At 46.5% G+C, this 24,249-nt stretch overlaps 2 protein-coding genes across 10 annotated transcripts in view; both read right to left on the reverse strand.

Annotated features, from left to right (window-relative positions):
- Positions 1-10,941, reverse strand: part of Scly (selenocysteine lyase) — a 29,717-nt gene extending 18,776 nt beyond the window's left edge. For 3 of the 4 annotated variants that reach the window (XR_009228025.1, XM_046456937.2, XM_058583305.1), the window contains exons 1-3: positions 10,457-10,941; positions 8,065-8,177; positions 4,164-4,264 (exon numbers count right to left, since the gene is read on the reverse strand). Coding sequence is in view for 3 of the 4 variants with exons in the window: in XM_046456937.2 (XP_046312893.1) it covers positions 4,164-4,264; positions 8,065-8,177; positions 10,457-10,926 (684 nt within the window). In the remaining variant the exon portion in view is untranslated. The remainder of the gene's footprint in view (positions 1-4,163; positions 4,265-8,064; positions 8,178-10,456) is intronic. The other variant, XM_058583306.1, reaches the window with a different exon arrangement.
- Positions 10,942-20,966: 10,025 nt separating this feature from the next.
- Ube2f (ubiquitin conjugating enzyme E2 F (putative)) overlaps positions 20,967-24,249 on the reverse strand; it is a 54,490-nt gene continuing 51,207 nt past the window's right edge. For 3 of the 6 annotated variants that reach the window (XM_046456943.2, XM_058583308.1, XM_046456941.2), the window contains 2 exons: positions 23,860-23,922; positions 20,967-22,211 (listed from right to left, as the gene is read on the reverse strand). In XM_046456943.2, the coding sequence (XP_046312899.1) occupies positions 22,161-22,211; positions 23,860-23,922 (114 nt within the window). In that variant the 3' untranslated portion in view covers positions 20,967-22,160. Of the gene's footprint in view, positions 22,212-23,859; positions 23,989-24,249 lie in introns of all 6 variants that reach the window. The other 3 variants (XM_046456942.2, XM_058583307.1, XM_046456939.2) reach the window with 1 other exon arrangement.

A 24,249-nucleotide genomic window follows, 5' to 3' on the forward strand; every position in this document is an offset into this window, starting at 1 on the left:
GAGCAGAAAAAGCACTTATAAACGCTGTCCTCAGGGAAGAGTGAGGGTAACAATCTCTCCCACTTGTTATTGTTCTTGTGTGTCTAATATTTAAAAATAAAAAAAAAATAAAAAACCAGCTTCAAACTACTACAACAACCTCCTGAGCTGTAGCTTTTGCAAGATTTATGGGTTCCAAACTTGCAAAAACTTGAGAATTCATTTAGAGTTGGCATGTCTGTTTTGTTGTTCAGCAACATGATAAATTTTGTAATTTTTTTTTGGTAGCAATTGAACCCAGAGGTGCTTAACCATTGGGCCACATACCCAGCCCTTTTTTATATTTTATTTTGAGACAGGGTCTCATTGAGTTGCTTACAGCCTCACTAAATTGCTGAGGCTGGCTTTGAACTTATGATCCTCCTGCCTCAGCCTCCTGAGCAGCTGGGATTACAGGTGTGTGCCACCGTGCCCAGCTTGAATTTTGTAATTTTATAAAGCTGTCAGAAGAGCTGCTCAGGCAGAATCTGCTGATGAAGTCTGAGTAGCACAGCCTCCATACAGGGCCACTGGCTTTGCTATCAAACGAGCCCAGCAATGCAACGATTCTGCCTCTGGGGCTTTCTTCTACAGCTAGCTACATATATAAAAGTCATCAAAAGTAGCACTGTAACAGCAAAACCTTGAAAAGCCTTGAACGTCTACCACCAAGGGGACCTGTTCAATAAATCACACACATGTACTTGATGGAACACGTAGCATTAAAACATCAGAAAAGCTCTCTGTGCTGATAATGAAAGTTCTCAAACGTACTTGGTAATAAAAATGGTGGATGGCATTACGTACAGTGCTCTATGATTCCTAGAAAAGGGGAAACACAGATCCATTTGAAAAAAAAAAAAAAATCTTTCAAAAGGCAAAATGAGAAGAATAGTCAAAGGTGCTTTGCTTCTTGGCTTTATAATGCAGACTCTCTCTGGAGGGTAGAAGAGAAATGCTGGTCTCCCGCGGGGAGAGGACGTGGATGACGGTAGGAGGGAGTGTGGTGGGGGAACGTTTTTTTCTTTTTTAATTCTTATTGTTAAATGTAGCAGAAAAGGTACCCCCCCTCCAAAAAAAAGTTTGTAAAGGACAGTGTAATGAAAACATCTGAGTATCAGAGATGCTGCCCGCACCTGGGAAGGCCTCCCCCAGGCGCACCCCCCGAGGCTGCCACGGGACTCAGCGCCTTGCTCCTCCTGGCACCTTCCCTCCTGTCAGAGCACCCTGAAACGGAATCGCCTGGCTTCTTTTGACCTTCATAGGAAGGGAACAGAAGCTTCTGGTCCTTTAGAAATTCAATCTATTCAAGTTCCAGAAAAGAAACCCCACAGCAGACCCTTATCAGACACTGCACCTTGCAGTCCCTGGCACCTTACCAGGCAGTGCCCCCGAGACTCTGAAGGCCACTGCAGCTCCACAGCCACACCTGGGGAGAGCCGAGGATGTGCCCAGGCTTCCACCAGAGGAGCGGCCTCCAACTACACACAGTGAGGACATGGCTGGGATGACGAGGCACCAGGTGGCTCCTTAGCCCAGGTCCCCTGCAGAGGATACTGACACCCAACACAGCAGCCCTGGGTCCAGAAAGAAGAGTCTTCAAGGCTCTAAGTGGCTGCATTGGCCCTGTAATCCCATGTAAAGTGGTCCTTGATGACTCGAAGGCCAGAGATACAGAGGGTGAATCAAATGATGGTGGTGTCCTGAGCCCCGCACCCCATCTACCTCAGGGGGATGCCAGGTTGAGGCCCAGGACTCCACCTAGGCCAGGCACACTCCTGCCACCCCAAGAAACCTGGCCGAAGTGAGCACCCAGAGCACATCAGTGAGCTGTTCAAACAGTGAGTCACATCAAAAAATGCACAAGGGATGTGACCACATCACTCCAGATGGAGAACTGGGGCCCCCTCGGCAGCTGAGGCCCAGGTGGCTCCTCCTGGTGCGCCAGGGAATCCAGGCCAGGGGTTGAGTCACAGTGCCCAGGCCCCAGGTGGCAGCCTCAGATGCCCTTTGCTCCCTGAGGCCCAGCTCTGCAGTAGACACTCATTTGATTTCCTCAGCACCTGAAGATTCGTCCACACTGCCGCAGAGCCTGTGCTATCACCCCGCCCGACCGGGCGTGCTTTCTGATTCAGAAGAGTTTCCGGCGGTCACGGACAGCACTGCTACAAGCGTCCTCGTCCTCGTGTCCTGGCTCACTGCCTTGTTTTCCAGGGTGTGAGCCTCTGTGTGAACTCTGGCTGGGAGGACACTCATGCCTGCCCCCTTACGGTAACACCTGTGGCTCACAGTGGCCCTCAGTCCACACTCCTGCAGCTGCATTCCCCATCAACACTCGGCATCAGAGGACTGTCCTCCTAGGGGGCGAGCAGAGGCTCTGTTCTCCTATGTTCTCACAGAGGTCACCCTTGGGGCCGAGGACTGCTCCATGTGCAGATGTCACCAAGGTCCTCTAGGGAGTACATAGTCCAGATTCTTGCCCATTTTCCAGCTGGGATTTCTACCGGCGCATGAGGTCCTGCTCCGTGGATGCTGGCCAGTCCTCTGCCAGCTCCCGTGGAGATGTTTCCCTGAGCCGCCCAGCTGTCTTTTCACTTTCTTCAAAGTGTTCTTGAATGAACCAAAGTTTATTTTGTTGTTTCTGTGATAGAATTGGTCAATATTTTCCTTTAGGTTGACACTGTCTGTGGTTCATTTGAGAAACCCAGCACAAAGATACTAATTTTCACCTAAAAGCTTGACAAATCTTCACAATTGGTCCTTATTCCACCTAGAGCTATTTTTTCTACCTGTTTTGAAGCAGAAGTCCAGTGGCCTTTCCTCTGTGACTGTGTCGCCCAGTAGTGTTCAATGAGGAGATTTTCTTCTTTTCCTGAGCTGTCCTCGTCAGTCACGCTGATGACCTCACTACCTATCGTAGAACTGAGGAGTGAGAGGGCACTGCTGCAAGTGCCAGAAATAGCTATCCTGGGACTGCCCTGAGCAAGCAGGACAGATGGCCACCCTTGTTGGATGGCAAGTGTCCACACCTGCATGACGATGTTCAGACCCACTGTGCCTTGCCTGAAGAATACCCTGCCTTAATTATGACAGCTTTCTACAGAACTGACTTCAGGCTGACACTGTCTGTAGTTCATTTGAGAAATCCAGCACAAAGATACTAATTTTCACCTAAAAGCTTGATAAATCGTCACAATTGGGTCCTTATTCCACCTAGAGCAAGACCTCCTACTGTGTTCTTAATCTCCAGAACTCCCAATTAGCACTCTTTTGTATTTTTATATACATTAGTTTGTGAGATTTCACCAAAAAGGAGTCAGAATTTCACCTGAGATTGTACTGAAGCTATAGATTAATTTGGAAAGAATGGAAATGTTTATAATAACACTGAGTCTTCAGGCTATGACGTGATGCACTCCCCTTTATTCAGAACTTCTTTGAAGGCTCTTAGTAATATTCTAACTTTCCTGGTTCTTTTTTTACTAGATTTCCTAAGTACTCGGTATTTTTCATGTCTAGTAAATACCTCTTTGCTGCTGGCATATAAAAATTCAATTGATATTTGGATTTAAAAGCTTGGCATTAATTCTGATCATCGAGCTGTAGATTCTTGTGGATTTTCTATGTGGACAGCTGTTGCCTCTTTCTTTCAGTAAGAAACTGAGCAGAGGCCATGCCGGATGTTCTCTGCAGGGTCCTGGAAGGTCTTTATCAATGTGAAAACAAGTTCCATTGGATGCGCCAAACCTCAAACTCAATAAGGCAAACAACTTCAGCAGGACTCACAGGAGTGTGACTCCAGGGCAAAGCCAAGGGGGCCCTCTGGAGCAGCAGCAAGACAAAGCAAGCCACTTTACACTTTGTACTACAAACACCCAACAGCCACTGGAAGTTACTTATAGGGTAAATGCTCACTGATTATGTCAAGCTTATTTGTAAGACATCAACACCAAGCACAACTCTTCCTAAAAACCAAACAAACCAAACATAAGATAAACCCAGAGCAAACTGCTCTCTATTCTATTGCCACTTATGGCTAAGAGGGTGGGTCATCAAAACCCACTTGAATCTAATGTATGAAATATGATATGTCAAGAGCTTTGTAATGTTTTGAACAACCAATAAAAAAAAAACAAAAACATTACCTCAGTGCCCCCAGAAGTGAAGACGATGTCTTCAGGCTTGCCACCTATCATGTTCGCAAGGCTTTCCCGAGCTGCATTGATAATATCCTTGGCCTTTTTACCTTGAGAAACCAAAAAGGAAGTTCATTACCATTGTAGCCCCAAGTCTGATCAATACATTCAACAGAACCACCACACACAAAGAAGCAAGAGACCTGAGTGGGTGACCGAGGAGGAAAGAGGTCCTCTGTGTGGTCACAGGGTGCTACTGCCGAGCAGTGCCTGGGCAAGGGGGCAGCAGGAAAACACTAGCAACCAGTGGCAACCACTGGGGTCTAAGGAATTTAGAGCCAGAGACAAATACAGGGCACACCTGGGAACTCCACGCTCCCTATGACACGGCTTTCTTCTTACCGGATGCTAGAGGGCAGGGGAAGCTGTGGCCATCTGCCTGGCTTCCCGTTCATCAAGACAGGAGAATGAAAGGGTGGAATAATTTGCTTAAGATCATGCTGCAAAACAACAAAAATAAGCAAAAACAGAACTCATGATTCCACATACAACGTCAAATCAAATATGCAGGGCAGCCTCGTGTGTGATAAGGGCATCTACTTCCACACAGGCTGTGCATCCAGCTACTGCCCAGGTTCCCTGGACAGGGGGGCCGGAGCCATGCTTCCTGTGGCAGAGAAGGGGGGCTCTGGAGGAGTGCTGAGAACTTCAGGGACCATTCTCAGTCAGCTGAGCCACAGCCCTCAAACTCCAACGAGCTAGTCTTAATTGCAAAAACAAGTTCAGCAGGCACTATTAAAAACTATACAACAGAAAACACCATAAAAATAGAAATATAAAAAGCCAAGATGAACTTACAAAGCAATTCTCACACTCCTTAACTCTACTGCAGAGATTTCAATGTGAAGTGTGAGGATTAACAGGGTCTTCACTCTGAACTGTCCACGGATGTGGGCAGGCCTCCTGTCTGGCACATGCTCTTGGCTCCCCTTGGAGTGTCCCTCTAGTCCTCCCCACCAGAGGCATCCCACTTCCCCCCAAGAGCTGGCTGAAGAGCATATGGCGGACTTCAAAGTGGGAGGGTCCACCCTGCTCCTTGCTCCTGGAAGGTTGCTGCTGCAGGCAGGTCTGAGCTCCCTGACTGCAGAGCCCCAGGGAGTGCTGTCCCCAGGGAATGCTGTCAGGGTGTCTGACTGTAGTAAGGGTGGTTGTGGTGGGAAAGGCCCAGGACTCAACTTGTAAGAGCTGGGTTCCATACGGGGTCTGCCATATGTCCACGTACTGCTCAGGGACCTCAACTGTAAACCTGGGATAATAAAGGCGCCCACCTCACAGTCCTCACTAGCATGCAAGCCAAAGCAGCCTGAGCACACTCACTCTGTCAACTCAAGGCTCCCTTCCAGCTGTCATCCACAGTCTAAGGGCTTTGCTTAGAAGAGCACTCACAGGTGACTGAGATGCAGGAGCAGAGCGCAGCAGACGGAAGCACATGCTTGTTACCATTTTAGGGCAGGAACAGGAAGGCAGGAAAGAGGGGTGTTAGCAAGGACCCAGTTTGGGCCTTAAAAGGTTAACAGTTTCCTTCAGAGCCTGAAGAGGTGCCTCCCTCTGTGTTGGTACTGCAAAGCTGCTCATCACACTATGTGTGTCAGTTGTGGATAAATTTAGATGACAAGTGCTGTGCAGGTATTAACACCTGAGTATCCAACACATGAGCACCTCATCTCTACTGGCTGCCCACCATCCTCATGACCCAGGCCCCAACCAACCAGGTGGATGGCCCATTTTTCCAGCTGGCACGTGGCTGCCCAGAATTAAGAACACAATTCCCAACTCACATAACAATTACATGTGGCCATGCGACCAATTTCTGGGCAAAGTGGTCACATGCTATTTCTAGAAGTGTCCTTGAAGGACTCGGGGATACCTTTATCCTCCTCTTTTTCTCCTTTTGACAGGCAGAACTGTTGACACGATGGCTTGAGCTGAAGCAGCCATCTTGACCTTAAGAGTCGAGATGCATGTTGATGCCTAGCAGGCACAAGGCCCTGGGTTTGAACCCCAGTACAACAACAGCAACAGCAACAACAAGAAGTGCATATGGAGGACGGAAGAGGTGTAAGAAAGGAGGAGCCAACCCCTAATGAGGGAGCTCTACATGGGACCAGACTGTGTGAGAAATAAACTGCAAGCTGTATAGGATGCTGTTATTTTGGGCGTTTATTTCTTACAACAAAACTACATACCATAATTTCCACACTTGCTCAGACACTGATTTTTCTTTGGTGGGGAAAGGGAAACAATGAAATCATGCTGATAATGTGTTTACACATGCTTTTTTTCACTTGAACTGTGTGCGAATATAATTCTTCTAGGTCATGGATACAGCCCACACCTCACTTCAACAGGGCCCAGAAGTCCACTCTGGGCAGCACCATGCTTCAAAATCAGGTCTCAACTGATGAACAGAGGTCACACCCAGTTACTGTGAGGCTGTGGTACATGTCTTGGTGCTACAAAGCTTACCACACGTGCTCAGTGCTTCCCTAAATTGCCCGCAAAGATCTTGAATCCAGAGATTGTGAAAACGGAAGCAGTCTATGATAAAGTAATTTTTCCTTTCTTCTCCTTCTCTTTGCATTTCTACCTGAATATCAACAGAAAGTGGGCTAAAATCCACTTTTTATTAACTTGTGGAAACAAAAGCTGTTGAAGCAACCTAACAGTCTACAGCATATATTATTCAGGCTAAGAATACTCTCCCTGAGAGCTTCCCAAACTCCTTCTTTTATTAGCATTTAATCATTTTCCATATTCTCAACTTTAATGCTTCAGAAAGTTCAATTTTATCAAAGGAGAGGTTAGACACAAGGCAATGTCCAGATTAGCCAACAAACAAGTTAATAAATTACTAGTATCTGATTTGAAGAAGCTTTTAGTTACTAAGTTGCAGTAAAACTTGAATAAGCAAAAGGCATAGAAGCACTGGGTCCCCCTGAAGCTGCCCACAGGCATTTCTGAACCGTGAGGCTAGGCGATATCCTGTTTGAAGTGTTATTTTAGTTCATCATAATCCAGGGAAGATGGTTTCTCTTTTTTTTTTGGCTGGGGGTACCAGGAACTGGTCTCAGGGGCATTTGACCACTGAGCCACGTCACTAGCCCTCTTTTGTCTTTTATTTAGAGACAGGGTCTCACTGAGTTGCTTAGTGCCTTGCTTTTGCTGAGGCTGGCTTTGAACTCATGATCCTCCTGCCTCAGCCTCCCAAGCCACCGGGATTATAGGCGTGACACTGCACCAGGCTAAAGACAGTTAATCAATAAACGTTAGCTACAAAAGGCTAGACTACAGCCTGCCTGTCTGAATGAAAACACAATGTAATGCTGCCAGGTAACCACTGACTTGAAGCAAATTACTTTTCAAAATCTCCAATTTAAAGCTCTACAGAAAAAAAATCAGAAAGAAATAGAATATTCATAATTGTAACATGTAACAAAAGTAACAAAATTTAGAGCAACTCCCTGCACTCCCGCCCCAAGTGCTCTATCACAAAGTTACATCCCCAGCCCAAGTGACTTGCATTTTTAAAAAAGGCCGGGATTCTATATGCTCTTAATGATTTAAAAGACATATTTTGCAAATTCTGTAAGGTATGTGAAAGGATTTTAGTAGACACTGGCATTGCCAATGGCTCCTGATGAGACCTCTTTTTTATGCGTGTGACAGTGAACAGCAAAGGTGAAGGCTGTGGCTTCAACAAGGCTCCACTTACAAAGCTGAACTTTTCAGAAAAAAATGCAGCTAGACAGAAAATCTTTTGCAAACAAAGCCATCACTGGGGTGAGTGCCCCTTAGGAGGCCTCGGCTCCACCCCACCCCTGCCCAAGCCCGGTGCCTCTTCTAGAATCACCTGCTGTGTAGGGGCTGCTAGGGTTCCCCCAGGCTTCCCACATGGCCTCAGTCATGACCTGGATAACTTCTGGCTCCAGGGGAGTGGTTGCATTATAGTCCATGTAAATTTTCCTGAAGAAAAGGAAGACATACCAGGTTAGGAAAAGGAGGTAAGCAGCTGCTCTTGGGGGACTAGGTCAGTAGAAGCAAATAATGTCCAGGGCAGTGGATTCCCCTGCATACTCCAACAGTCTTCCACAAACTGCTCCAGAGGACCTCCACATCCCCCTTGCTGATGGAACATGCAAGGATAATATCTAGTAATCTACAGTTTCCAACTTCTTTATATCAATAGACCATCCATTCAGATGTTCACAGTTTCCTACTACTGGCTGGCAAGATTAAAAGTCTGTGGGCCTGGATCACCCAGCTGACTGCACATTCCCCAGGAATCTTCCCATTTGCTTTTTTAACTCCACCGGTAGTTTCTCTTTATTATGGGATGGTCTCTGGACTCCAGGGAATCTGGGTGCCCATTTCCTGCCACACTCTCCTTGCTGGGCTTCTCCCCCACCCCCACAGGGCCTCCTCCCCTGGGGCAGGGCTTGTACTTTCAGTTTTCTTTGAATTACAATGACCCTGGCCCCACCCCATCCTCATATTTTTAAGTGTCTGCTTTAACTTGTCCTTCTGGGTGAGTTCAACAGCGGTATTTAAAACTGTAGGCCAGCCTGGACTTCCTTCCTGGCATCAGTGCTTGTCATGTGACCCACACATGACATGTGTTCCTTGTTTAGTGTCCATTTCAACTGAGTAATAAAAGTGCACCTTCCAGAGCCTGTGGGTTTCGTCTGTTTCTTCCTGCTCTATCACCAGTGCCAAAGACAACAGCTGCCACACGGCATGGTCTTGCTTTGTAAGATGATAAAATAAATGCCAAAGAAAATCCAAGTCCTCGGAAAGATCCCTAAGATTATCTGTGCATCTTTTTACCAGTACCAGAAATTTTCAAAAATCCATATAGTAGAGAATCCTGCCTGATACTAGTAATTATATTACTTGACTACATCCCCAGCTTATTTTGAAACAGGGTCTCACTAACGTGCCGAGGCTGGTCTCAAACTTGCCATCCTCCTGCCTCAGCTTTCCAAGTGCTTTGGATTACAGTACCACTGTGCCTGGCTGAATGTGCATTAGTTTTTCACACACCACCTTTTCTATAAACTGTGTGAAATCATCCAATAGGCTTTGGAAAGCTGGACTAGTCATCCTTGATCAACTGAGTGTTAGATTGAGAATCTCAGGAGTCTCCCTGTATTGCAGGGACTTTCCACACACTCTTAAGTGTGTTCTTTTCTGTAAGTATCCCAAAGTGCCCCAAGTTTGCTAGTTTGCTGAATGTGACTGCAGCTTTTCAATCTGTTGCTTGGCTGAACGAATTTAAACCTTGTATCTCAAATTAGTATCTTACAGATAATCTGCTCAGATACCCCTAAAGCACTGTTGAAGGAGGGCCTGGTTGCTGATATAACTCCATTTTGCCTTTCCTTTTCCGCTCCCTAAGTTCTCCAAAGCCATTCTCTTCAGTCACCTGGGATTCCTGAAACAAGAGGTCTGAAGGATAAACATCTATGACATGAGTCAAAACTGTGCCCAAGGCAAGAGCAATTTTCTTTACTTTGTTTCTTTTTTTTTAAATATATATATTAGTTGTACATGCACACAGTGTCTTTATTTATTTTTATGTGGTGCTGAGGCTCCAATCCAGTGCCTCACAAGGGCCAGGTGGGCGCTCTACCACTGAGATACAGCCCCAGCCAGAGAAATTTTCTTATCCTGACAAAGACCCATCAAATCCTAAACCCTGAGATAATGATCGACCAGACAGGGCTTGACAAAATCACCTGCTGTGGCAGCTGTGCAATGCGTTCAGCTACACAAACCCCCAACCTTTGCCCATTCCCCTTTCCAAAAAAACCAGAAGTCATTGCCAGCCCCTGAGAGCCTGGGCTAAGGTCCCCTTGTCTTCCCAGTGTAGCTACACAGATGAAAGCTCCTTTACTGGTCTTCATCATAACTTTTCCAGTTTGTTTTTGGGGGCAATTGGCCAGACCTGATGACTTGGTGCCCCAGAGCCAGACCTCTGGCCTAGGACTCCAGTGGCAAGAGCCTAACTCAGGCCTCCCCTGAAAACACGCGGGCAAGAGAACCCTGACCCTCCACCTGGAGAGTGAGCTCCAGCTGGCCGAGGCACCCCAACCCCCAGAATGACCACACCTCCAGCTGGCGGCCCCTCCCTCCATCCTCTGCGGTGACCCCCGGGAGTGACCCTGGCCTGTCGAGCCCTGGCACCGCAGCGCCTCGAAGGCTTCCTGGAGGGGGGCACCGGCGCTTCCTCTGCTGTCCCTCACCGCGCGCACCTCTCCTGCGGACTCTTCTCTCGGAGGCAGCCGGGTGGACTCATCGCCCGTCCCCGCGCAGCCCTCCTCGGCGTCGGGACAGTCTCCATCCAGCAGCACGCCGATCCCGAGGCGCAGACAAGAGCTCCGGGCGCCGGGGAAGGCGGGGCCGCCGGACGGGGCGCGTCTGTACTGGCCAATCCGCGCGTTGCTGAGGGGCTGGGGCAGGGCGGGCGGGCCGATTGGCTGATCGGGGTCAGGTGACGGATATGGGCGGGCCCTCGAACACCACCGGAGCCGGAGAATGCTGTGGCCTCACCAGGCCTTGGGCTCCCGCCGCAGCGCCGCTCGCCTCTGGAGGCGGTGACCGCCGCTCCGTTAGGTGGGGCCCAAGTGCGGGCCTCGAGAGAGGCGGCTCGAGCCGGGAGGAGCCCCGGCCTGGGAGCCTCCCGGCTGAGCAGGCTCCGTGAGAGCAGGGCCATGTAGCTTCACTCGCGTCGCAAACTTGGGTGGGAAGGAAGTGCCGGGCGCACGGTGCCACGTCGGGCGTGACAGCCGCAGGCTCTGCGCGAGGCAGCGTCGGTCGGCAGGGCTTCCCCAACTACAGAAGCGCCCCGATTCCCGTAATTTGACCTGTTCTTTGGGTGATTTTGTTTGAAATTAGGAGCCCATTCATTGAGGATGGAGTTTCGGGGTTCTGGAGTGGAGGCTGTTAGCCGGGCGGTGGGCACAGAAATGTAGGAAGGGCGGATTCAAGGTAGGCTTAGGCTATAAGATAGAACTAGGAACAGCCTTAGTAAGGGGATTGCCCAGGTGACCCGGTAAGACTTCAGAGCCTCCTTCTGGTGGAGGAAGGAGCAAGGGAGGGGAGACGGTGGGGTTGGTTGTGAGCCACTAAGGTGGTAAGTTGCAAAGGACAAAGATCCAGATTCTTGATTCTAATAAAACATCCCTCACCCCTGGCCTTTTTGGCATCATAATAGTTTCTAACTTTACCCCTGAACATATGCCAGGCATTGTTCTCCCTGTTTTTCAGGTATCCACTAATTTAATTCTGTAAGTGTCCTATCAGGTAGGTACTGTGGCCCCATTTTACATACGAGGAAACAGGTTTGGAAAAGTTCAGTGTCGTGTCTAAGTCCCTACCCTACTTGGGTAGGGTGGGAAGCAGGATCTGAGTTCAGGCCAGCTTTACCAAGAGGTGGAACCTGAATTGGCTTTCCCATAACTGCCAATTTCAACTCCTGCTGGGGTCCAGAAAAACTTGATTTTATCAGCATGGCTAGTCCCACGTGTGAACGCCTCATTTTCTTTCATTCTTGCCAGCAAACTGAGCTCTCTTCTTGCCATAGCAGCCAATAGCAAATGGCATATCAAGGATTAAGAGGCAAGTGACTTCATGGGAACCTAAAGCCAGTGTGTGGGGGGTGGGGGGGTGGGGGTGTGAATGGGAAAGAGTCAGAGAAGAGTGCAGCTAATGGTCCACAGTGTCTGCTGAATGTGGGACTGTTAGAGGCCCTGTTAGATTTAGCCAGAGGCATCTAAGTAGTGAAGAAGGGTGAAAGAAGAATGCCAAGATGCCAAAAAAAACATCCAGGACTGGGGAAGCACATGAGCCTACCTGTCAGATGAAGGGGATGCTGAAAGGAGGAGACTGCAAACAGGAAGAGCTGAAGCCCCCCAGAGGAGGTGAAGGGGAGATTAAGAGCATGGGCAGGAGAGCAAGGGCGGGCTGGGCAGTCGAAGGGTAAGGGTGAGTGTCATCCTCTAAATGTATGTGTAAGGCCGTAGGGATGGGAGCTGGAGAAGCCGGGAGGGTGATGCATCTCCAGGGCTCCTTGGACCAGCTGGGCAGCAATAAGAGTGTTTGTGTTCCCAGATGCAGGAGTGTAGTGGTGGAGTCAGAAGAGAAGAGGTGACAGGAAGAACTGTGTCCACATGCACACCAGCTGAGGTCACATACTAGCAGTGCATTCTGCCCCTCCACTCTACCAAATACAGCACGTGGTGCAACAGGCATGGCAGGCACCATGCTTGAGCTGATTGACAGGACATCTCCGTTACAGAGATAAGTGTCCAGTAATGACCCAACACTGGAGGAATAGCACAAAGTTAACACAGTGCCAGAACAAGCTCTAGAGAGATCTGCCAAGAAATAAGTGCATATGTTATTGCAAAAAGCAAAGAAGGAGGGTCTGGGCTTGTGGCTCAGCAGTAGAACGCTTGCCTAGCACACGTGAGGCCCTGGGTTTGATCCTCAGCAACACAAAAAATAAATAAGTAAAATAAAAGTATGTGACCAACTACAACTAAAAAAATAAATATTTTAAAAAAGAAGGAACAGTTATGAAACAATTTAAAAAGATATTGGGATTAGGGACAAAGCTCAGGGGTAGAACAATCCCCAAGACCCCTCCCTCACACACACACAAAGATTGAACTTTATAATGGTAATAACTGAAGTTTAAAAACTTGAGTTAAAGAAGGCAACGTAGAACACAGGATTTTTAGGGCAATGAAGGTATTTTGCATGATGCTTCAACGGCAGGCACATGTCATGTTTGTCAGGAGGAAGAATGCACACTACCAAGAGTGACTCTGAATGTGAACTGTAGACCTCAGGTGATGAAGGTCACAGGTTCATCCGCTGTCCCAGATGGAGCACTGTGGATGTCGACAGTGGGGGGAGCTATTCACGTACAGGGAAGGGGGTGTTATGGTAACTGATCAATTTTCATGTTAACCTAAAATTGCTCTAAAAAAGTCTTCATTAAAAAAAAAATAGTCGTAGTTAGGCTGAATAGCACAGGCCTAGCTGAGCGGTGGACTGGTGACCTAGGTGCCTGAACTGAGGACTGCTCTCAGAGCATGTAGCTCAAAAGGGTAGAGATGGAAAAGGACAAAAGAAACATTCATCTAAGGCAGTGATTCTCAGCCAGGGTGACCGCCTCTGGGGGTGTCCGGCAGTGCAGGAGAGAATTTTGGCTATTGTACCTGGAGTGGGGCTTCTTTGGGGTCATGGTGAATGGAGGCTATTTATGTTACTGAACATCCTCCAGTGTGTAAGATGGCCCCCACATGAAATTATCACCCAAAATGTCAATATTGCCATGGTTGGCATCCTTGATATGGCTCCACATTTTCATCTGGTACCATTTCTTCTGCCTAAACAGCTAGAACTTCTTATAGTTGGTGCTAGTTGCTGGGTTATGCTTCCAACTGTTTTACCCGTGGAGTCTTTGCTTTGCCTTCATCTGACTTTCCCTGGAAAACAGAGGATTTTTCCCATACTCTAAGGATGTCTTTCCCGGGCCAGCATGCTCACATTATCTGCAGTGAGAAATCTGCTGTTGCACTTCTCTTTATTCCTCTACGTTTTTATTTATTTTTTGCCTACTGTTTTTGTTCTGTCACTAATTTAAAGCAATTATGATGTGATTTGGTGTTTTCAGTTTTTTGTTCTTCTTTTGATATTGTGGATAGAACCCAGGATGCTCTACCACTGAGCAACACTCCCAGTCCTTTTTTGACAGGGTCTTGCTAAGTTGCTGAGGTTGGCTTCAAACTTCAATTCTCCTCCTCAGACTCCAGAGTCGCTATTTTCAGGGTTTTTTTTTTCCCCCCAGAGATTCCTTTCTCCCTTGCTTCTTTGAGAACACAAAATTACAAGTTATCCCTCAGCTCACTGAAGTCCTTGTGGTTAGGGGGAGATTCCCATTTTTTCTTTCATTTATGGTTTTTACTGCTGTATATTCAAGTTTGTGAGTTTTCTTCTGCAACATGTGACCTATTATTAAAAACATCCAGTGTATTTTTCATTATATCCACTGTTTTCTTCTGTAAGTTGAGTTTGCCTTTACATATTTCTATTTTTACTTAAATATGCACCACCTTTCTTCCACTTGTTGAAGTCTTTTAATGCTCTATCTTGTTTGCCATTTTTATGATTTCTGGGTCTGTTTTTATTGACTGATTTTTTTTCCTGATTAAGTGGGCCTTATTTTTTCTTCTTTTCATGCCTTATAATTTTTTACTGAATGCTATACATTATACATTTTATCTTGTTTGGTGCTGAATATTTTTAATTGAAATTTTTATTGAAAATGACTGTAGATTTACATGCAGATAAATAAATAAATAATAGAAAAATCCTTTACCCAGTTTTCCATAATGGCAACATCTTTGATAACTATGTGCATGTGATATTTCAATCAGGATACAGACATTGATTGCAATCAATCTGTCTCCTTCAAGTTTTGCAAGCTATACTCACTGGTATGGATATTTAGTTCTGTGTCATATTTAGACATGTAGGTTTGTGTATCCAGGACCATGATCAAGATAAGATTGACAGGCTGAGGTTGTGGCTTAGTGGTAGAACATGGGCCTCATGTATGTGAGGCACTGGGTTTGATTCTTAGCACCACATATAAGTGAATGAATAAAATAAAGGTCCATCAACAACTGAAAAAAAAAATTTTAAAAGACACGACAGTGCTATCCCATCAAGGATCTCTACCTAGTATTGTGCTTCTATAAACACACCCCCTCTTCCATGTTCGCTGCTTGTAGTGTTCCAGGGTAGCTGTGTGTGTTTCACTCCAGATTGAAGGGACAGTTGGGCTGATTCCAGTTTATGGCTAGTATGAATAAGACTCCTGTGAAAACTGGTGTAAGGTGTTTTTTGTAAACAAAATTTTGTTCTCCAGGAATGCAGTAACTGGGTCCTTTGATTATAGATTTGTCTGCATCTTCTATCAGAATTTCCCTCAATCTTTAACAGACAGATCTGAGAGGAGATGTAGACAAAACTTACAACCACAGGACAAAAACAAGTAACAAATTCTTTTTAAAAAAATTTTTTTAGTTGTAGACAGACACAATACATTTATTTTATGTATTTGTTTTTATGTGGTGCTGGGGACTGAACTCAGTGCTTCACATATGGAAGGCAAATGCTCCACCAACTGAGCTACAACCCCAGCCCAATAAATTCTTTAATTTTACTTCATCTGAGTGAATTTTATTTCACTTTCTTTTCTGAAAGTAATTTGGGCTGGGGGCTGGGGATATAGCTCAGTTGGTAGAGCGCTTGCTTTGCATGCACAAGGCCTTGGGTTCACTCCCCATGCACCACCAAAATAAATAAATAAAAGTTGGGCTGGATATTTAATTCATGATTGACATTTACTTTGTTTTGCTTGTTTTTCTGAGATAGGGTATCCCCACCAGCTGGGATTACAGGGTTACCACATGCCTGGCTAACTTTCAGCATTTGTCACTTTCTCTGGCCCCCATGGTTTCTGAGGAGAAACCCACCGTCATTCAAGATGGTTTCCCATTAAGTAATATACCATTTGTTCCAGCTGCTTTCAAGATTTCTTGTTTTGTTCTTAGAAGGTTGATTTCTTGGTGTGGATTTGATTTCATCCTGTTCAGGATTCACTCAGCTTCATGAATCCACATCTTTTTACCAAATATGGGAAATTTCTCTCTTCAGTTACTCTTTCAGCTCCCTTCTTTTTTGGGACTCTGTGTGTGTGTTGCTGGGGACTGAGCCCAAGACCTTGTGTATGCTAGACAAGCACTCTACCAACTGAGCCACATCCCCAGCCGTCTTTAGGGACTTTGATAGTATATTAGGTCTTTTGCTATTATCTCATAAGCCCCATGACATTTGTTCTTTGTTGCAGGGAAGGAGGGGGGGGTCTGTGTTTTCTGCTCAGATTAAGCAAATCCTATTGTTCTGTCCTCATATTTACTTAGTCTATCTTCTATCATTTCCACTGTAGTATTCAGGCCAGGAAGTTTTTAAAGCTTATCACTGCACATTTTAATTTAATGTTTTCGTTTATCTCTAAATTCTGTATATTTGTAGGTATTTTCTATTGTTCCAAGAGAATTTATAATTGGTTTTATGATGGAGAATTCCAGCATTCAGTTTATCTCACTAGTGGTCAGTTGATTGCTTTTTCTCATTTAAGTTGTTCTCCTGGTTCTCGTTATGATGAGTGACTTTTGCTTAGTGTCCTGGACACCCTAGTTAGGAGACTGTGGATGCCTTTTTAATCAGGCAGCACTGTGTTTAGGTCTAGCATTACAGGTGCAGCTGAGGGGCTATGGTGTCTCTTTGGTCTGCCTGTGAAAATGGAAGGAAGTGTCCACAGGCTAGGGAACCTAGAGCTATCAGAGGCTGAACTGTGCCTGGCTGGGCACTCACTCTGTTGGGCTCCTTTCAGCAAGACGAGTGTTTCTGGTTGCTCGGAGTCTCAGGCCCTCTCAGGTCCCCGAAGGCCAAAGAGGCTTCAGGGGGCTGGTGCTTGTGGTTGTAGAATTGCTTTTGCAGGTGCTGTCTAGCCACCCTGGAGCCTCTGGATAGGGGACCGGGGTCTCAGGCCTGCAGAATCAGGGCTTCCCAGGCTTGGCTGCTTGTTGTGGCAGTCTACAAATATTTGGGGGGGCTTTATTCTGGGACAGCTTGCTTGTAAGATTTTTGGATGGAACCAGCACAGCCTGTAGGGTTAATTTTCCTGTTACTGAGCCAGTACCTTGAGTGCTCTACCCAAAGCACTGACTTTCCACTCTAGCTCATGGGAATGTGGACTCTCCTGGCCCTGTGTGAGCTCCAAGTGTCATGTTCTCTGCTCCTTTGGGTGGTGCTCTTCCAATCTCAGTGTTCTCATGAGCATACCTAGGACCTCTGCAGCCTGTCTGGTGTGGCTCTCTGCCCCTGGAGCCCCAGCTCTCTTGGCTTCTCCAGTGCCATCATAACAGGGAGCTGCTGCTTTCCACCTGGGTGCCCTTTGAGAGCTAGGACCTGGTAAGTCTCACCCACTAATCACTGTCCTGCACTGCCTGATGTTCAGAATCTAAAAACTTCTCTATTGCCCCCAGGTTTTTGCTGATCTCAGGAAAGTAAATCCAGTCTTGTTACTCACATTGCAAGCACTAGTACCCTGTTCTTTATCTTTCTTCTGATGGCTTGTCAGATTCCTTCTGCAGTCAGGGGAAAACCCTTTAGTTTGTCTCCATATCACTGATCTATTTTCTGTGTCAATCCTGTCCATTCAATTGTGGGCTTCATTGTTATTTCCTCTTCCAGCTCCTTTTCTGTATTTCATTTTTACCTTTGTAGCCTATTTTCTACTTGTGACTTAGTTAACTGAGTCAAAGACGCAGCTTGCTGTTTTCCTAAATGTGATTTTCTTCCCCAAGTTTTTTCGATCCTATACTTCATTTGTTATCTTTATCCTTAAGAGTGTCCTGGAGATTCTTTCTTTCTGCAGTATTTCTTCATAGGCCCTTATGCAAGCAATACGCTCTGCCCAGACCTGGCACCTGTTTTCTGATGGAAGGGTAGCTAGCTCAGTTAGGGGGCAGCAAATGCCCTGAGTGACTTACTGCCTGGGCTGGTGAGGGTGCCTACTTCTCTGGATGACTCTTTGAACAGCCTGCCTCTGACATACTTTTCTACATTTACTCATTAATGGCCTACCCAGCCATGCAGATAGAAGGTCCATATTCCAGGCGTGGACCGACCTGGGAAGGGTGGGAATACATATGTAAGAAGTGCAGTCCCTGGCATCTGTGCTTTGGGAAACCTGGGGGGCGGGAGGTTCCTCAGAAGTGGCCACCTGCTGTAAGAGCAGAAAGAAGTCACAGTAGTGGCACCACAGGAACTGAATCTGGGATGAGCCCCAAGAAGGAAGCCAAGTGTCTCAGCAGAGTGGACATCATCCCAGGGCAAGAAAGCACTACTTTGAGGCCAGGGACCTTGGGTCAGTAGCTGGCGAAAATAAGGCTAGCAAGAGTGGACAGAGGTCTGATTACAAGGTGAAGAAGATGGACAGAGGTGTTTTAGAAACCTTTCTGGCAAGGCAGGGAGGGTCTGGGGAGTCCCCAAACCCCCAGCATGTTTTGGCCTCACCCAGATGTTGGGTAAGGGCTTCCTCCAATGACTGCATTTTCTGTCACACATTCTTACTGGTCTGGCAAGGCCCACAGCAAGTGCCATGGGGCCATGGAGACAGAACACAATCCAACTTGTGGCTGAAACCCTTCAAACAGGGAATAAGGCTATTTACCTACAGTGCCGCACCCAGCTATGCATGGCCAGGGGAAGGAAGAACACAGTGAGGCCACTGAAGTTGGAACACTTTTTTTTTTAAAGAGAGAGATGTTTGAGGATTAAATGAACTCTAAATAGGGCAAAGGGGAAAAGGGGAGGGAGGGGGCATAGGAATAGGAAATACAGTGGAATGCAATGCTCATCATTACCCTAGTACATGTATGAAGACATGAAGAATATGACTCTACTTTGTGTACAACCAGATATGAAAAATTGTGCTCTGTATGTCTAATATGAATTATAATGCATTCTGTTGTCATAGAACAAAATTTAAAAAAAAGTTAAAAATAAATAAAAAAGCCTTCCACTGATGGGCCACCTCAAAAAAAAAAAAAAAAAAAAAAAGAGACTTTTGAGAATACCCATGACGGGAACGAGACCAGACGGCCTTCTAGCACCATGCACAGCACAGCAGTCAGGATGGGAACTCCAGCGAGGCTGGACACTGAGGGGCGAAAACCCAACACAGAGCAGAGCAAGGTGGTCGCAGGAGGCCTGCCAGGCGCTCCACTGTCACCAGAGCAGAGAATAAAATGCCCCATGTGAGCTGAACCAAGGCTTGAAGGAACCTATACGAAGCCCTCAGCCGCTACAGCTGCCACCTCAGCTGGAGACTGGTGCCTGCCTGTGTCTGAGGCCTGGTTCCCAGGGAGTCTCTCCTCTGGCAAGGGGAGGTTTTGGAACAAGCACTGTCATTTCCAAGCAGCCCTACTGAAAGCTAAAAAACAGTGCATTTACTGGAAGAACTCTGGATCTATGAATTTGACAATGAAAATTAATGAGCCCACCTCTGAGCTTTCTCAGGAGAGGATTCAGTTGTTTTTATAACTCAATGCGAATAAACGCACAGTCTCAACAAATCCAACACTCCCAGCAAAGGCTTTTTGAAGGACTTTTTTTTTAAATAAATGTTTTTCCCACTCAATAAATCAATTCTGTAACCCATGACCCAGCACAAGAAGGCAACAGCGATGGGTGGTATGACTCCTCCGAGCTGGCCTCCCTAAGCTGTCAAGGTATTTTTTCCTCAGGGCAGGGCAATAGGAAGGGCGGATTCACAGGTTTTCTCATTTTTCAAGTTCTTTGACGAAAGAATGGTAAACATTTTACTAAGACTATATTTTAGCATTTTACTTAGCACATTTTATGAAGAATAGTGAAATTATAAACAAATCTAAGTTTCCAAGATGGAACATTTTTAAATGGATAAAGATGAGAACACCCTTGGAATGGATAGATGGTACGCAGCTGAGAAAGTCTCTGCTTGGAGACTATAATTGGCGGCCTAACACTTCTTGGAATTTTTACATGAAAAATAATTGCTTGATTTTATTATTTGTTAAATGTCTCATGTGCATAGGAATTTGTGATTTATTTTTAAACCTCTTGGGAAGGAAGGGAGTTTCTGCTCTGAGGAAGTGCTCCTGCTGGTGCAGTGTGTAGGGGAGACCTAAGGAGAGACATGAGCCTCCCAGGACAGGCCCACCCACAAGTCATTCCTTCTAAGAGTGCTTGAAAAACACGCAGCTTGCACATCAAACTCTAAGTAGAGTCACAGAGACCCTGCAGAACACAGCCAGGAACAGGAGTTAGGAAACAAAGATCTGGATGTCCAAAAGCTCCATGTCCCCAAGGGCCTGCCACTTCAATCCACGTCTCGGGTGAGCCTCTAGGATTCCCATCCATGGCAGATCAGAAATTCACTATTACTAGTTGGTTGGGGGCATGTGGACCAGGGCCAGAAATGTGGCTTTGGCCTGAAAGTGGGGAGGAACCTCAAGATGCCAATAAGTCTGAAAGCCAGGGTCACAGTCACCAGCAGGTCCCAGGGAACTCACTGGCCAAGCACCCAGCACAGCACGAACTACTCACTGCCATGAGCTGAGACTGGGTATATTCTTTAGAGGTGGGGGAGGGCAAAATATCTCTGAAGGATTTCTACTGGGCAGGATGAAATGACTCAACCATCTGAAACGTCAGTTTTAAAGAAAAAGTCTGACAGTAAGCAAAGTGTTTTCCTATTGTGCAAATACCGTGAAGTCAGAACTAACAACTGACATGGCTTTCACTGTGGTCCCTTCCTACCCTGGGCATGTCTCCAAGAAACAATGAGCACTGGCACCAGTTCTCCCACAGAAGCACTCTCATGAGAGCATCCCTACCCACAATGCCTACCCTTCCTCCTCTGCACCCAGATGTGTGGCATGTTAGCCAGGGTCCACTCTCAAATCTAAGGGTAAAATCCTGACGCTGACCTGCTGGATCTCCACCAGAGGTTAACCAAACAATCAGACATTCTGTAATTAAGAAAACTCAAGTAAACCCCATAGATGGCAGACAGGGGCAACTCCAAAGGAGAAAGCTAGCAGTTAAACCTGAGTGTTAGACAGAAAATGAAATCAGACAAACATTTATTTTGCATTTGATTCTACTGGTTCAGATGTCTGAACGCTGGAATGAAGCCACCTGCCTCTCTTCAGGGCTCCTCCTCTGGAGCGCATTAAGCTGTCCACGTGTGGCACATGCTGCTGCTGAGCCATGACCCTCCAAGGCCTCGGAGGCTCACCCCAGATAGGCCCCAGAACCACAGCAACTCAGAGACGGCCACAGTACAGTCCCAAGAGTCCAGACACTGTCTGGGCTGATTCCCTCCTGAGTATCTGTCCTGTCTTGGGACAGTAAAAGCCTGGCTCTGACAAGCAGGGCCTGGCTGACACTCAAGTGACCACTCAGGACCACCATGCCCCTCCCAGCCTGCTTCCTCTGGGCAATGTGTGAGAAAGGGCTCCCTGCCTTTTTATTTTTATCATCCAGATGTGGCTTCAAAGGGCTCTAAAATGTCCTTGCCACATCTGAATTGGAAAGCAAGAGCTGGTATTTAGGAGCCACATTCCAGCTCATTTGGACAGAATGAGTGATGTCTTTCGTCATTACTTTGTATTTCTCTTCAATAGTTGCTTGACCCAACATCTATCTGCTCTATACAATGAAAATACAAACTAAATGAGAATAGAAAAAAATAATTAAAGCATTAAATTGTACAAATTACAAATCTGTTCCAAAATATACTTACATTAAATAAAATACGCATTTCAGTAAGATCTACAGTGAATGACTGTGCTCTGGGAAGCCTCACATCTGGGCAGGGCCAGCATTTGCGGGAGAAGCTAAGAGAATGTGCATCCAACCACAGTGTGCCATAGTTTCTTATTGTCAATCTGCAAATGACACTGGATACCCATCTGCTGGGGAAGGGGAAGCAAGCGCTAGCCTCAATGCTGAGCCCATTACTACTTCCCAAGAGTCTCACCGACAGCCTAGACAGCACAGTTTCAGAAAAGTGAACATGTTAAGGGAGGCAGACAACTCTTTAGAGGCCCAAACACGATTCCTGCTGTATTTATGCTGCATTCCCCGCCTACGGTGGGCGGTCAGGAGGATGATCTTCTTCAGGACAAGGTCACAGGACTGGGACAATCCCGTGGGATTGAGGGAGCGTGAGGACAGGGAGGAGGGCTACCTCGTGCTGCTTCACACTAGAGACAAACTGTGACACACAGTCCACGGGCCTGCAATCATCTCCTCTTATCATCTGGCATAACGCTTGATGTAGTCGTCCACCTTATTCCGGAAGTCCTCCTGTGGAGAAGAGAGAGAGTGTGCATGACTGAGGCAAGCAACGCTTCAGAGTCAGATGCCCCAGAGGGAAAGCCCCTGTAAGAGGCCTGGCTCACGACACTGCCTGTTGTGCTGGGGTGGGCAGAGACATCTGCAAACCCTGATCACACCTGGCCGACAAGCCAAGACTCCCTTGACCACAAACACAAGCATCAGCTGCTGCTCTTGGGGCCCTTGTTTCCAGATCTGCCTTCCAGAGTGGCTTTCCTGGACCTTCTGCCCACTTAAAACATGCTTATCTTTCATGGCCCACAAGTAGCCTAGCCCCAGCCTCAGGGTGACTGCACTGCCCAGAGGAAAGGTGGGTATGCTATGAAGTGCAAACTTCACACACAAGAAGCAGAGTCCACCTGGATGCCTCGGCATTTCAGGTGATAGTAGTGGGACTTGCATGGCCAGAATGACAGGAAAGCTTCAGATGTCTCTAGACCCACACGGCTGCCCTTACAATCCATAGGAGGCCCACATGCCAGGTCATCTCGAGCACCCTGGCCAGATGGCACGCCCCCGCCCCCCCCCGCCCCCCGGGGTTTAATGCTTCCTCATCCACAGTGAGAACAGACCCCAGCCCCACTGCCAGCTGCTCAAGTGTGGGCCACATTCAGTGACAGCAACTTTACCAGCTCAGTTCCATTATGCTTTTCCCTTCCCCATGGGTGTAGATGCTTTGTTTCAAAATAAATAGTCTTCTTCAAGGGACATAGGCACCCATCTACATTGCCAGCAGGCCAGGCACAGTCACAGCCACAGCCACAGAAAACAACCAGGTGAAAGCTACTCGAATTAAGGATGCATATCATCCTTGACCCAGTGACCCAGATCTAGGACTCCCTTCTGTTGATATAAAACCACCAGTATTTCAGGTTGTATTTACAAAGGATATTTATTGAATTACTGTTCCTAGTTGGAAAAAAAAAACTTCACAGGGAACACCAGCGAATGGTTTTTTAAAAATATGGTAGAGTCACTTCATAGAACATAAGGCAGCTTCTGAAATGAATGAGTGCTGGTTGATGCATTAATTGGGAGGGAAAAAGTTAATTAAGGACAAAAAGGAATGGAAGATTAAGAGTAAGAAACAAGATCCACAATTCTGGGAAAAGGTCAAGCCCCATGTGTATGCATGAAAAAGCTCAGCAAAGGCTATGTGAGGTGGAGGCAGCCTGCAAGAGCCCAGCAGTGGGGTCTACTGCTACCCGTTGCCGATGTGCCTGTGCTGTTAAACAAGGAGTCACTGCCTGTTACTAACACTCAATTTTACTAGGAAACCCCATCTAATAAAAACCACTTCTCTATGTAGGCAACGCTTTCCCAAGGTCACACAAGTTTTCTGTAACACATTATATATATATATATATATATATATATAAAAATTGCTTTAACTTCCAGTCTTGCATTCCACCACTCTCAATTTCTCATTTGTGCAATAAAGAGATGGTAGTAATTAGGGCTGGGATGTAGCTCACAGGTAAAGCACTTGCCTTGCATGTGCGAAGCCCTGAGTTTGATCCATAGTTTCAAAAAAGAAAAGACCAAAAAAAAAAAAAAAAAAGGTAGATTTGTCTTTTTACTATTACACCAACCTAAAAAAACCCTGTTCATGGCTCACCTTGTCCCGCAAATGATGTTCTGCAGCTTCAATATTCAGTGGATCATCAAAATTCAAAAGGTCCTTAAAAAGAGAGAAACTCAAGGTGAACACCGGAGAATCTGCTTGTCTGGTGTCACAGTCTTCACCCTACAAAGCAGCAACAAAACCTAATCAGCCACCTGCAGGCTCAGCTGAGTTGGGAGCACCTCTGAGTCCTCAAGCTCCTGTGGTGTCAGAGTGCTGGGCTGGCTGGTTCTCTGTGCAAAAAGATAGCTGACAGCTGACTGCAAGAGCTCAGGGGTATGTTATATACAACTGTCTAAACGTCAGTGGGAATAGAGAAAATAGCAACCACATTAACTTCATTAATTTCTGATATTTTTGATAAATGGAGAATGATAACCACTC

Source organism: Marmota monax, unplaced genomic scaffold, assembly GCF_021218885.2.
Source record: "Marmota monax isolate L192 unplaced genomic scaffold, Marmota_monax_Labrador192_F-V1.1 WCK01_AAM20220418_F8-fsc00230, whole genome shotgun sequence".
In the NCBI taxonomy this organism is placed as follows: domain Eukaryota; kingdom Metazoa; phylum Chordata; class Mammalia; order Rodentia; family Sciuridae; genus Marmota; species Marmota monax.